Source organism: Bufo gargarizans, chromosome 5 (assembly GCF_014858855.1).
Source record: "Bufo gargarizans isolate SCDJY-AF-19 chromosome 5, ASM1485885v1, whole genome shotgun sequence".
NCBI classification, from domain to species: Eukaryota; Metazoa; Chordata; class Amphibia; order Anura; family Bufonidae; genus Bufo; species Bufo gargarizans.
In genome coordinates this window covers 110,731,426-110,747,275 of record NC_058084.1, presented here as the reverse complement: position 1 = coordinate 110,747,275, position 15,850 = coordinate 110,731,426, and the positions used below count along the sequence as shown (strand labels likewise).

The window sequence follows — 15,850 nt, the reverse complement described above, 5'->3', positions numbered from 1 at the left end:
TACTTATCCAATCCTTTGTACTGAAAGCCTCACCAATTCCATGCAGTCTTGAAGCATGGTGTTGGGCGCCCCCTAGAGGAAAACTGTTAAAGTCTATGGAGCATTGTTGCAACATTATGTTCAATAGGGTTACGCTGTTACTTAAATTCTAAGACTCTAACATTTAACACAAAGACCAGATTTATACAGCATATGCAATGGCTTGTATTATATGGTCTATACTTGTACTATTTACTTAGTTTTTACATGTATGTGTATAATTTCTTCTGTATGTACAGTAACTGATTGTGGATGCTGTCTATGTAGTCTATGCAGTCATTAGATATTCAACAAGCATTGGATTATTTTATAAATGTAGATCAATCCCCCCATACACCCCCCACTTATCTAGACTGACTTTCCTCCCCCAGAAGTGCTGATGGTGATCATGACTGTGCTTAATTATAATAAGCTATGGGACAAGGAGCAGGAAACGTAGCAGTGGCGTCAGAAGGAGCCTACAGGCTATTGGGGGAAGCTCCCTGCTCTCTTTTTTAAGTAATTATAAAGTAGCCCAGCTCTGGGATTGTTCTAACAAGCCTCCAACCACACACAAGGCTCTGCAGAGGAGCAGGGAGCTGGGGAGCCTATTGCAGCTCTCTCACTAGTCTACAAAAGGTGACTGCAAGGCTTGCTGCTGCCACATTGCAACCTGGGCTACTCCTCTCCACCTCTGCTTGTCATCAGGCACTAGAAACCTTCTCAGCTTGCCCTCAGTCTAGTTTACTGAAAGAGCTGTGGATCACCTTCAGCACTGCCATGCAGGTAAGTCTCATACTAGTAGAAACCCTTTTAACCTTATAGTTTTGGGATAGTTCAGGATAGTTGTACACTATTCATTGGTACTTGCTATGTATCTTCTGCAATGCTGGTACCTCAGCTTCCTATTCTAAGCTTTCTTTTTCCTTTTAGGATTTTTTAGAATATTTCACATACATAACATTGAATCAAATTTATGTATAGAGCAATAAAGAGGATGACACGATTTATGCATCAAGGTATTGGTGGTATATATAAATGCAACAGTTAGATGTAGTGAGTATGTTAACTATTTTCAGGTTACAGTATAATGAATAAAGACAATTTTAATGAAGACCATTCTATTGCAAGCTTTCTATAATTCTATTTTAAGTTTGTAGTATAGTTTTATGTATTGATCATTCTCCCCTTTCCTATTACAGTCAATGGCGCTGGTTACTAGATACTGCTGTGTGGTCCTGGCTGTAACCACATATCTTGCTGTGGCAGTCCAAGCAGACTGCAGCAAGGACTGTACTTCTTGTGCTTATCATATGGGACAAGCAACTGAAGTCAACTCTTTGGTAAGTTTTTACTGCTATGCACTGTATACATGGATGCTAGGGAAACTAGTGCTCAGGTAGCAGTCCAGCACCTTGGACAGCAGCAATGCTCATACTCGTGTCAGAGGCTTTCATTAGATAGAAGTCATCTTAAGGTGGTTCATACATGATGTAGCATAGATATTAATGATTGCAGCCTGTTATATCTCTATATAATACTACTGATGTACTTGCTCTGTAGTCCCTCACATCAGTCTGTGTCATCAGTGGGGTTAACAATCTACCACCATCTCAGACCCAAAGCACCTTCACTGTAGAACACTTCCTTCCCCTATGGTTCTCAGGGAGGTGGATTAGTTTACTCTTTTAATCCTAAAACCTGTAATAATTGAAAGAGGTCTAGAGTTACATAGATGTAGGGTGGGTTCTCTGGTTGTCAGTGCGTTGTTTGAAATACTTATGATGTGGATCAGATCATACAGATGCATGCTATCATCTTGAGAGCAGCGTCCAAGTGACTGAGGAATAGAAGATGATAATTATAACCTAAGCAAGTCAGAGATTTGAAAACTTGTAAGATTTGACTGCAAGATTTATTGACATTCTCTGAAGTAGAAGGTTGGGAAGGACCCCAAATAAAAAGACCCCTTTAACTGGCTATTATAGGTAAAGCAATGTAATGTATAGAAGATGGCTTAGATAGACAGAGCAGATTAGTTTGTGTAGTCGTATACATACTGGCTAAATAATACATCACAATGGATTTTCTGAAGGAATGTAATGACTATTACATACGGTATGACTGCTGTACACTTGGCGCACGCGTCATGACACATTGACATGTGCGATATAATGATTAAGCAATAGCTTTAGTTTAGATTTTCATTAAAAGTATAACTAAACTTAAAATGAGTCTATATCACTGTTCATAATTAATCTGCACATTTATCCCTTGGTTGAACATAATGGACTTATGTCTTTTTTCAACCGTATTAACTATAGAACTATTCCAAGTATTAAATAACTGGATAAGTGGAAAAATGGATATTTCATTCATCTTTAGCTATTGTTGTAGCGGTAGAATAAAACCTCACTTGTCATTCCGTTATTCACGGTTTTATGACAGAGACACCATTTTCAATAAATGTAGAGATTCCCTTTTATGTCTGCATGTATATAGAAAACACATCACTCTAGATAGGAGGTCAAAAGACAACAGCAGATGTAGCAGTGCTGAGTTTGTCATTCAAGTTTACATTTTTGAGCACTGCAACAAGTCTTCAAGTTGAGTGCTGAAAAACCACAAATACATCCTGAGATAACAATAACCCTATGACAAAGTCAGCTCTGCTACACACTCGGTCCTAGTTCCTATGCAAGTATAATAAATGACGATGAGAAATCTTCTCATTAAAATGACTATAAAACCATTACTGTTTTAGAATCTCTATGATTATGATATTTACCTGTCCCCTTCATCTAAATCCTCTCCCACCCCATGGTTGTACTTGATGGACATATGTCGTCTTTCAGCTGTCCTATGTAACAGTTAAACAGTTCCTGTCATGGCTATTGCTATATAAGCTCGGGGCAGGGTGCACTAAAGCGAGGTTTCTGCCTTCTGCTGATAATGACTTCTTCTGATGGGCAGAGCTGCCCTGTAGCAATACCATTGTGTAGATCCTGATAACATTTCCCTTTTCCTACATTAGACAGTGATCTGGCTAAAATACAGATCACACAGAGCTGGAGGGCAGACCTTTCTCGTGGATGTACACATGGTGTCATTTTTTTATTTTTTTACATTGAAAAAAACTAGGTTTTAATGGAAGAATAATCTTCATTATCATCAATATCAAACATAACAAACAAAGATTGTATCCATTTGCTTTGCTACACTTGTACCTCACCCTAAATATTTCTCTCTCCTGACAGACAAACCTTAGTTTCTATAATGGGTCGATTCTGATGAGCCAGCATAGTAATTTGCCATAACAGTACATTAACCCGAATGAGATCACATCACTAGTATGATTAATGTACCTTCAAATACTAACGCTCACATAGATTATCTCATTCAATGAATGCAGCACGCATCAATCTGTTGGATTTTTGTTTCGTTTTATTTGCATGTAAAAGTGTGTCGCAATTCAGTCACAAGCCTAATCATGGCAGAGATTGATGTCTGCAATTGAGGGGCGTCTGGAGCCCCTAAAAAATCAACCAGCAGTCTATTAGAACATACATTCTCTAATTTACCCAATGTGATCCATTATTAATACAATTCAACCTTTGTCTAAAAATGACACCAAAAATGTATTTAGGAAACAATACGCAAATATTCATTATAAAGGGCCACTCCGCCATCAAGTGTCCAACATATGAGCTTCCTCAAGGTTGTCTTCTGAAAATTCCTTGTACCAGAAGGTAGACTAACCCTTTAAGTGATTGATGAATTAAAAAGTGACGTATTAGACTTGTATCAAAGACTTCATCACCTTCACCCTTTTATCCTCATAAGGGGTCACTCAGACGAAAAACTCGTCTGTATTCTGTCCCCTAAAAACTGATGATTTTACACTCATCTTAAATCAATTTGATCTCCAACTGTGTCCTTTGTGGCATCGGTATATCATCCATTTTTCAAGCTCATAAAAAAATACATTTTAAACGCCCTCCCAACTTCCTAAAAACCATCTGTGAAAAACGGGCCACGCACTTTTTTCACAGACCCATTGACTTGAATAACTGAATCTAGAGTAAAAATCGGACAGAATAGTACATTGTGCAATTTTCTCTGATGGTCAGTGATAAAACTGGACGTGTGACTTGGCCCATTGCCCATTTGGTCAGGGTTCAGTCCATGTGCTGTCCTACAGTTAGGAGGCACCTAGACGGGAAAATCACTCATCTGAATGAGCCAAGATAGCCAGATGCTGCCGTACCATTACATGCATCTCAATCAGAGGATATGTGGCAAATTAAGTGGCTACATTCAGTAATCTACACAGCACAAAACTTTGTTATTTGGATAGATGGATGGACATTGTATAGATTGATAGAGAGATGGATGGATGGATAGATAGATAGATAGATAGATAGATAGATAGATAGATAGATATTGTATAGACTGATAGATAGATATTGAAAAGATATTGGATTGATGTATATTTAATAGATAAATATTGGATAGGTATTGGATTGATAGATATTAGATAGATAGCTAGATATTAGATATATATTGGATTGATAGATATTAGATTAATATTGCATGAATAGATATGAAATAGATAGATATTGACAAAATATTGCATATATAGATATCGTATTGATAGATATTGGATTGCTAGTAATTAGATAGATATAAGATAAATAGCTAGATATTAGATAGATATTGGATTGATAGATATAAAATAGATAGATAGAATCCTTGTATTTTGGTTCTACACTATGAGCCTTAAATTATAAAAATAACACACAAATGTGTGTCTTTTCAGTGCCCTGGGTTGTCATGCAGCAACTGTATCCATAGAGCAGATGTTCATATCCCAGAGCAATGAAAAACTACTTGAATATATATATATATATTAGGGAAATAAAATCTGAACCATTAGAAAAAGTAGACAAAAGACCTAAGCAGCAAACATTTATGTATGAAAACATTAAGGGTTTGTGTACATTCTAACATTCATAACATCCAAATCCATACATTTTAGCATGTCATATTTCCTCTAAAATTAATGACCTTTCTTGACTCTCACTACTCACCAAAATGCCATTAAAAGTGGGTGTGGTTAAATGGGGCGTGGCCAGCACATTTCAAACAGATTTATTATTTGCAAAGCCAAAGAAAATAATGAACATTTTTGCACAAATCTGTGCCTGCTCGTAGCAGTAGAATTCACGTTCTGTCTTTCTGTGCACCTCTTGATAAATTTGGCACAGTTTACTCAAAGAATGGTTTGTGACTGGCTAATAAAATACCAATCTTCACCAGTCTTTCTATTTCCAAAAATAACACAGAATCCCTTCAGCTGAGGGATAGCATTTTTTCTTTTTTCAGGAAAAGTGCCAGCTCTCTCAGTGGCAGCTCAACTTCAATCAAGTGAATAGGCCAAGCTACCATACCAGGCACAACCCATGAAGAAGAGTTTAAAAATTGTTGTAATAACAGGGATACATATTGTTTTGACTGCAGGCTCAATTTGCATAGTAGAGGGCAGGGCTGCCACTGAACAGCAATTACCTATATAGATTTGAGAATACAAGGATTCAAATATATTATTTTGTGGAGGAGGAACGCCAAACTTGATCTTTCTAGTCTAGCTTTGTAATTACGGTACTAATCTCCCTTCAGATAAGAATAATATCAGTGCTACGAAATTAGATGCAATAGAAACAGAATAAGTTGCCTTCTTTAATCGTAGTAGAATTGTGACAACCTCAGGTCTGAGATATAAATGTGTTCCAATTTGTTGTTAAGCCCTATGTTCTTCATGAAAGATGTTTGAATAAACTATCCAGCTACAAAGCATCAGGGTAACACATTTTAAATAATAAAGATATATTCAGCTTTAAAAGTTTTCTTTTACTTTATTGTTTAATCACTAAAAAGGCTACGCTATCACTGAACAACATAATAAATTGTAATAAAAATATATACAATTTAATCCAAGATCTAGTACTGGATCTCAACTGCCAGGTGGCAAGCATGGAAATGCTTTATTAGCCCTTATTTTTAATAACAGAGCTCAAGCCGCTACTTGGTAACTATTCATTTTGTTACAATATTTATGTATATTAATAATTACAGTGAAGAACAGAAGTATTTGAACACCCTGCGATTTTGCAAGTTCTCCCACTTAGAAATCATGGAGGGGTCTGAAATTCACATTGTAGGTGCATTCCCACTCCGAGAGACAAAATAAAAAATAAAAGAAATCAGGAAATCACATTGTATGATTTTTAAAGAATTTATTTGTCTTGCACTGCTGAACATAAGTATTTGAACACCTGAGAAACAGCAAGAATTCTGGCTCTCAAAGACCTGTTACTGTGCCTTTAAAAAGTCCACCTCTACTCCACTTATTATTCTAACTTAGTAGCACCTGTCTGAGCTCTTTAAAGACACCTGTCTACCCCACAGTCAGTCAGACACCAACTACTACCATGGGCAAGACCAAAGAGCTGTCAAAAGACACCAGAGACAAAATTGTGGACCTCCACAAGGCTGGAAAGGGCTACGGGGCAATTGCCAAGCAGCTTGGTGAAAATAGATCAACTGTTGGAGCAATTGTTAGAAAATGGAAGAGGCTAAAGATGACTGTCAGTCTCCCTCGGACTGGGGCTCTATGCAAGATTTCACCTCGTGGAGTATCACTGATGATAAGAAAGGTGAGGAATCAGCCCATAACTACAAGGGAGGAGCTGATCAATGACATGAAGAGAGCTAAGACCACAGTTTCAAAGGACACTGTCAGTAGAACACTACGCCGTCATGGTTTCAAATCATGCATTGCACGGAAGGTTCCCCTGCTCAAGTCATCACATGTCCAGGCCCGTCTGAAGTTTGCCAATGACCATCTGGATGATCCAGAGGAGGCATGGGAAAAAGTCATGTGGTCAGATGAGACCAAAGTAGAACTTTTTGGTCTAAACTTCATTCGTCGTGTTTGGAGGAAAAAGAAGGATGAGTTGCATCCCAAGAACACCATCCCTACTGTGAAGCATGGGGGTGGTAACATCATGCTTTCTGTGTGCTTTTCTGGGAAGGGGACAGGACGACTGCACTGTAATAAGGAGAGGATGAATGGGGCCATTTATTGTGAGATTTTGAACAACCTCCTTCCTTCAGTCAGGACATTGAAGATGGGTTGTGGCTGGGTCTTTAAACATGACAACGACCCGAAGCACAAATCCAGGATAACCAAGGAGTGGCTCCGTAATAAGCATATCAAGGTTCTAGAGGAGTCTAGCCAGTCTGCAGACCTAAATCCAATAGAACATCTTTGGAGGGAGCTGAAACTCTGTGTTGCTCAGCGACAGCCCCAAAACCTGACAGATCTAGAGGAGATCTGTGTGGAGGAGTGGGCCAAAATCCCTGTTGCAGTGTGTGCAAACCTGGCCAAGAACTACGGGAAACATTTGACCTCTGTAATTGCAAACAAAGGCTTCTGTACCAAATATTAACACAGATTTTCTCAGGTGTTCAAATACTTTTGTTCAGCAGTGCAACACAAATAAATTCTTTAAAAATCATACAATGTGATTTCCAGATTTTTTTTATTTATTCTGTCTCTCAGATAGGGAATGCACCTACAATGTGAATTTCAGACCCCTCCGTGATTTCTAAGTGGGAGAACTTGCAAAATACTTCTGTTCCTCACTGTGTATGTGTATGTGTATGTATATGTATATATATATATATATATATATATATATACTATTTAATATTTCTTATTAGAGAAAATGCCTTGCTCTCCAACTATGAATTCACTGATCAAGTCTGTCTGCAGAGAGGAGATGACTTTCCAGGTTCACTAGGAGATCAAGCTCAGGGCTCATGGCTGCTGGTCGGCCCACAATGTACGGGCACCGGCCATGTGGACATCATATAACGGATGCGGACCCATTCAATTTGAAAGGAGTAGTGCGGAACAGAGGCACGTAATCCCACAAAAGCACTACAGAGCGGGTCTTCATTCGTTGTGTGCATGAACCCTAATACTGCTTCATAAAAGGGCTGTGGAGAGCAGAGGTGTTAGGAGCAACAGGAGCAGGAGGCTAGCTGCTTTGATGTCATACAAGGCAAACATAGAGAAGAGGAGTTCCTGATCCCCAATCTCTCACACACTCTCAGAAGCATCAGTTCCATGAAGTCAATTAAATACAGTATTGAGCATTGTTGCTGTCCATCCAGCCCTGGTGTGAGATAGAACTTACGTGAGCCAGATGCAAAATCTTTGTGAGTCTCTCTGTCTATATATAACCCACTCTGCAGCTGCTCCTCTTTATAGTCAATAACCTGTCATTTTAGATCAATAACCTGATCTCACAGTGAAGTTGAAAAGCCATCTTCTGTCTGGTGACCGATTTGATCAGTAGATTGAGAATGAGTGAACGTTTAAGGAGGTGGGGATGAGAAAATGAGACTGATCAGTGGAGAAGTGGAGGAGGCATTGTTCTTTAATAACATGTATTACGTAGTTATCTTCTCTCCTACTATTTATTTCTGATAAGTTGTTTATAATCAGAGGTACATTTTCATCAAAACTAACTAGAATCATGGTCACTAAATTTCATCTAGTATGACTTACTTGAAATATGTACCAAAATCCTCCACCCTTGTGACAAGTATTGCTGCCTGGCTTTTTATTTATTCCTCTGTGTGTTTATTTAGAAAGTATGCATGTCCAGTGGTGTAACTAGAGGAGGGGTTACTGGGCATGTGGTTGTCAAAAGGTAGGAGATGAGCACAAGCCTCTCTGCCTTGGTAATGGTTTTTAGATACAGTACTTGGATAGGGCAGTGAATTCAGTCATTGGTCCTGCGTATTATATTATATTATGGTAGTTATTGTTTAGATTACAATAACAGATTCTGTAGTGTAAGTCACTATGCAGATAATCTATTAATTTACACTGGCAGTTGCTCCATCAATAACTTATACCCAGTGGCGTACATAGATAAAGTAAGGGGCCCATAGCAAGGATCAAACCAGGGCCGCCCACACAGGACAGAAGGGCTTCTGCCTAAACCCCTTTCAATGACCCTTGGGCCATTTTGCCACTGCTTTATTTGCTAAAAGTTGTTCCTTTGGAGGGCGGAGTCCTGACTAAGTTTTTTACCTCTACTAGAAGAGGGGATAATCCCAACTAAGACTGGGCCCCCTCTTGCCCTGGGCCCCATAGCAGTCGCATGGTCTGCTGCTATGGTAGTTACGCCCCTGCCTATACCCAGATACAGAGTGATTAGTCCTATAGCCGTATAATGTTTTCCAGCTTAGTGTTTCAAACGTCATTACATGGTTGTTTTTCAGCTTGCTGATTAAATTGTGTCCATTATGCAGTGTATAAACTGTAAAAATCCTCAAGGTTGGTGTAAATGTACACAAACCTTCTTCATATGAACAATTTCTGTCACGGTGGGGAGTGGGGCAAACCCCCCACCGTGCGGTGTCAAAGGGTAAAAAGGGATCAGCCTGGCCAAAAGGAGTAATAAGGGAGCAGGTCATCTCCTACAGCATCCCTAATCCTCTCCCTGACTCCTCACCGTATGAGCGGACCCCGATGGTAGACGACTCATACTCTGGATTCCTAGAGACCCTAAGTCTGCCTGGTAATCCTTCACCAAGGAGCAATGATGTCTCTCTAAGACTGCCGCCAGGCCCTGGAGCAACACACAGAAACCAGGGCACCAGCCACGAAACAGCCCAGAGAAACTGCACTGAACACTGCGTCCACCTCAGACACGGTTCACACCAGGTCGCTGCCAGCATGCATCCCCAACCAGCACACAGCCAGTATACCAAAGGAATGCATCCAGCACACAACACAAGCACCTGAACCACTGAGAAATCGACGAGGAGAAACGCAAACACAAGTGACGGTTCACACCAACTGCAACCAACTGTAACAGGGAACCGCACTGTTAACAGCGTCTCACCTTTCACCCTCCCTCTGGAGGATAAGCATGTGCGCCAGAAAATGGCAGGCGACACATGCTGGGCACTCTTCCGAAGGCTCCAAGCAAGGAGCCTTTGTGGTCATACTGTCACGGTGGGGAGTGGGGGAAACCCCCCACCGTGCGGTGTCAAAGGGTAAAAAGGGGATCAGCCTGGCCAAAAGGAGTAATAAGGGAGCAGGTCACCTCCTAATCCTCTCCCTGACTCCTCACCGTATGAGCGAACCCCGATGGTAGGACGACTCATACTCTGGATTCCTAGAGACCCTAAGTCGCCCTGGTAATCCCTCACCAAGGAGCAGGGAAGAGACGACCTGTTCATCCCAGTCATGGAGGAACAGGACTCTCTATCTGAGGCCAGGCTGCAAGGAGAGGGGAACACTTACAGCATAAGGAGATGGCAGGTAAACGAAACCAATAACACACACCTGCCACAGATACTGACTGGAACCCGTGCACTAGTGCTGCTGTCCACACCAACATTAAAGGACACAGCACACACCACAAACCACACAGGAACCCAGGACTCCCATAGCTGCAATAAACATGAGACAGGGGAATGTCTAGTAAACATGTTGGACACCAAACACCACCAGACATGTAACACCAAACTAGACATACAAACACCCTGAACATAACCCACTCCATACAAATGGGGACAGGAAGGGAAGGATAACACCGGGATAACATTAATGACCACAAGAGTGGCCCTCACTGGACAGATGGAACACCCTGGACTGGAGCTGAGCTCCAGCACCACTCCAGCTGAAGTACAACTGACTCCAGCCAGGAAACCACAGAAGATAAAAGCCAAGTGACCACACCCAGTCAGGGAGTTAACCCTTACAGCACCAGACAGAGGGAGGCTACAACTTAAAGTGGAAGTGCACACACAAGCATACCAAACACGTAACCACCGGCAACAGCATGCATGGCAACCATGTCACGGCAATCACCCAGAAGGCCGAGACACTGCCTCTGCATGCTCTTACAGCAACACATTGCCGCGGGCAACCACAAGTGTGGCAACAGTGTCACAACGTACACCATGGGCCGCGACAATTTTCTAATATTAAATGTGAACTTTACTATATTTCCGACAATATTTTTCTGAAAGTCTCTTTTCCTCTGCATCCTATCAACCTTAAAGAATTAATAAATAATTTCTGTAGGATAGTTTCATTTACCTTTTTAACTACAGCAATTTTTTTCTCCTGTTGTATGTGTTTGACTTTCTGCCGTTACAGTACACAGTTCACATTCGATTGTTCCATGGACATTGATACATAGTAGAAAGCTTTTATAGAAACCTGTGGACACGACTACTAGAAGTGATGGCATCAGAAAACGCTTTCCCAGTCCTCCTAGTTGACGACAAGGACTGGAGCAGAGTCGTTGTACATCACTGCATATAGAAGTAATCTCACTACCCACTGTGAAAATGAGAGGCGGAAGAGTAGCTAAAGACTCCTGTGCCCTGGTGTAAATTTTCAGCTTCAGGCTGGGTTCAGACCTGAGCGTTTTACAGCTCGTTCCTACGCGCTGTAAAACGCTCAACAGGTAAGAACCAATGATTCCCTATGGGAATGGTTCTCACCTGAGCGTTTTACAGCGCGTACGATCGCGCTGTAAAACGCTCGATGCCCCAAGAAGTACAGGAGCTTCTTTGGGGCGTCTTGTCGCGCTTTCCCGTACATAGACTTCAGCGGGAACGCGCGACAATGGGCGTTCACTTGTCTCTGTATGCGCGATTGCAAACGCCCGTACAATCGCGCATACAGAGCGTACGTTCAAGTACGCTCAGGTCTGAACCCAGCGTCAGTGTTAGTAAAGGAGAAATCAACTCAAGTATCATGGAAAGGAGATAGGAGCAACCAACCATCAAGTCCTCTTAGGTCGTTTGAGGTGTAGCATCGGAAGGGTGTCCCATATCAATCTTTGATATGGGCTCTATTCCACCAATATTGTCTAAAGGCTCCAATACATATTAGAGTAATGTTGGAGGAACCAATATGATGACTTTCCAACTCTTTGCCCCAACAGAAGATGCCAGAGAAAAGGATTGGGCCCTTTAAATTTCAACTCCTGATCCTTTTGGTTTGTCAGGAGATTAGTTGCCAATAGAGTTGTCTAGCAGTGGCTTTCTTCTCTCTCCCCATTGAAAACATATACACATTGGCCAGGCATGCATGTGTATGGGGTATTCAGGAGGTAAAGCCATCAGCCAAACGAGCATTCAGTCAATAGCTTTTGAAGGTGTATGGACACTTTAAAAAGAAGTAGAACACAGAAATGTTATCACCACTCCTGCTGCAGGAAAGTCTCCACATGCACAGACAACTGGAGTCTAAGAGCCTCCAAAATATCAACTAGTCCAGCACCAGAGTCGCTTCCAAATAAAAACCGTAACGTTACTGAATACAAAGTAAAGATTTACGTGACAGAATCCATCAAAGTGCAGATGTTCTAGCTACATCTCATTTGACTGGTTGGTTTACTCCAGTGAACCAAAATCGATATTAGTCGCCCCAGGTACATTAGGAACTGACTTTCTTTCCTTAGCTGGAGCAGTTCCGAAAGCTGTGCAGGTTTTTCAGTACTGGACGTACTGATATAAATCAGTGGCTGGCTATGTCTCAATGGATATAAATTGCAGCTGTTCATCTACTTGAGATGGAATGGCACATTGATGTCTCTGAAACAACTCTTGCTGACAGAGTTATGATACGATTTTAACGTCTAAAAGAGATTTACTTTTTTTCCCTTTCTGTATTTCTACCTGTGGCGATATAGACAAGTATATAGTATATTAACATGAGGGTTACTTGGGCAGTTTTTATAATTTTTTTTATAATCTGTTCCTTTTAAGCTTTCTTGTAGAATGTAATATCAGGGTAATGTTAATTCTAAAAGATGAATTTATTTTAAAAACAGGGAATAGTTCCGCTTCAGGCTTGTTTAATTCTTCAAAAAGCATATGAAAATGATATGTCACAATGCTTTTTAGAATGGCATATGAAAGTGTTTAATAGGACATGAGGCTCAGAGTTTAAACTTTATGATTTAATAAATCTTTCATCAAAGAAAATTCTACCATAGAGAAAAGAGATAACACAGTAAATATAACAAGAAAGTTAAAAGTGATCTCTTTTCATTAGGATAAATGTTAAAATATTGTTTGCTTCTTCTTAGATGTGTAACAGCAAGAGAAGTTAAATGGAATCTGTCTCCAGGCAATTCATTGCTAAACCAGTCAAAATTCCTTGTGGGGCTAGCCTAGCTGTATATGATGATACCTTTCACTAAGAGATCTGTTGCTTCATTCTGGAGAAAATATACTTTAAGCCATATGCGAATGAGCAGTTAAATGCACCGAGGGTGGACACAAGCCACGCTGTGCATCCATATTCTTCCTAATTCCTCTGTCAGCACCTCCCTTTCCTTCTTGATTGACAGGACCAGATTCCCGCATAGTCATCTCGCTTTGCCCTGCCATGGTATTATGCTTGCAGTGATTTCCCTGGTGATATTTTCCCATTAAGGGCTGTTTCACAAGAGTGAGTCCATTGCGGGAATCACTCTCTGCATGTAAGAGTGATCTGCCGTGCTGGACTTGCAGGAGAGAATTTATTATGGTGTGTGCTTTATTATGGTGTGTGCTTCTGCTTGACCTTACTGATACATGATCATACTGACAGCTTTATGTCGCTATGATTCTGTATCAGTAAGGTCAAGAAGAGGCACATAGCATTATAAATCAGTATAATGCCCTGCGCTCCCAGAATGGAGGATTACGCTCACACATGAAGAGTGATTCCCACAATGGACTCGCTAGTGTGCAACATGCCTAAAAGGGTTGGCCAGGATTAGAAAAACATGAATGTTGTCTTTCAGTGTCACACCTGTCCAAAGGTTGCGTGTGGTATTGCAACTTAGTCTTATTCACTTAAATAGAGCTGGGCTGCAGTACTAGACACAACCCATAGGTGTGGTACTGTTTTTGGAAGAGTGCTACCATGCACTAGTACAAAGGAAAGGTGAACTTGCCCATAAGTACCAACATCATCTCTGAAAATGAGAGCTGAAATATGCATGGTTGATATGAGCAGAGTCTCCACTTTTTCTATTTTTGATAAATCTTTCCCAATGTATCAATGAACAGGTAGTGGGTTAAACCAACATGACTGCATTAGATGTGGTATATTGTATTGTGCATATGTAGTATCATATATACAGTACTTTCTTTCACAATTTAAGCCAGTGGTGGACAAACTTGGTCCTCAAGATCCTTCAATACACTGTAGTCAGTAACCTCCTGTGAAACAGTCAGTAAAGACAACTGAAAATCATACACGGTTGGTAAATACTGAGGACTGAATTTGGCCATCATTGCTGTAGGCAACGTTCCTGTATGCATCTTACACAAAGACCACTAAAGTTATAGCTAACCTTTCACAATATTGGGTTGAGTTAATATTAATCTTCAAATATAAAATGGGAAAGGACTATTTTGTGTTAACCTATTTTTTCCTTTTATTTCAGGCTTGCACGTTAGAATGTGAGGGCAAGCTGCCAACAGCTAAAGCATGGGGTACCTGCAAAGAGCTTCTCCAAACTGCCAAAGATAACTCTCAAGAGGCAGACAAAGAACAAGGCATTGATACCCATTTACTTGCCAAAAAGTATGGAGGTTTTATGAAAAGATATGGTGGCTTCATGAAAAAGAAAATGGATGAGTTGTACCATGTCGAACCAGAAGAGGAATCCAACGGTGGAGAAATTCTTGCTAAGAAATATGGAGGTTTTATGAAGAAAGAGTATGACAGTGATACTTCAGATCTCTTGAGAGAGCTTCTGGGCACTGTTGGGGATCCTGAGTCTGGTCTTTACCGTGACAACAACAGTGAGACGCCAGGAGAGGTCAACAAAAGATATGGGGGCTTCATGAGAGATTACAGAAGAAGCTCAGACACTGAAGATGAAGGAAGAGAATTACAGAAGCGATATGGAGGCTTTATGAGAAGAGTTGGTCGGCCAGAATGGTGGCAAGACTACCAGAAAAGATATGGAGGTTTCATGAGGCGCTTTGCAGATTCTCTTCTCCCTTCAGATGAAGATGGTGAAAGCTATTCCAAAGAAATTCCAGAAATGGATAAGAGATATGGAGGATTTATGAGATTTTAACCCCCTTATCCAATTATTGAAAAAGACTGCCTCATTGACCATGTCTTATTGTAATGTGTTGCCTGCACTGTACAGTTTTTTACTGTCTTAGTTATCAATGCAACTTGTAATCTGTTACACCAGCTCTGTGTTCTTTATAACTCAACCACAGAATCAGTTTGTCACACTTAAGTTTATACTGTAGGTATTACGTTGAAACTATTTTTGCTACTGTATTTTTTCTTTTAAACAGAATACATCTACCAATGCTTACTTACTGTATATAAATAAATTATTCATCTTATCTGCACAGTTTATGGTTTGTCATTTGTATCTCTACAGGTTATGAGCACATATTGTTCCTGAAGCTGCATTTACATATAGTAATTTTTTTGTACCACTGACAAACTACATTTCCACCATAACAATCATCCTAGATATACTAAAATCATTAAATGCAGAGGTGCAACCTGAAGTTCTGGGACCCCAGTGCAAAATCTGGAACAGGCTTCTCTCTCATCTACCATGCACTATTTAATACTGGTGTCTTCTTCTGCAGCAGGGTGACCTTTGGGATCCTTTAAGTACCAGGGCCTGGGTGTGACTGCTTCGTCTGTACCCCATATAAATAGGCCTTGTTTGAACACAAGGTCAATTGTAGTAGC

At 40.5% G+C, this 15,850-nt stretch overlaps 1 protein-coding gene across 1 annotated transcript; it reads left to right on the top strand.

The window, feature by feature from the left end:
* Positions 1 to 503: 503 nt before the first annotated feature.
* Positions 504 to 15,495, top strand: PENK (proenkephalin). Its single transcript, XM_044294839.1, has 3 exons — positions 504 to 804; positions 1,221 to 1,361; positions 14,565 to 15,495. Exons 1-3 carry the CDS (start codon positions 799 to 801, stop codon positions 15,204 to 15,206), a joined length of 789 nt encoding a protein of 262 aa, XP_044150774.1. The 5' UTR covers positions 504 to 798; the 3' UTR covers positions 15,207 to 15,495.
* The last annotated feature ends 355 nt before the right edge of the window (positions 15,496 to 15,850 follow it).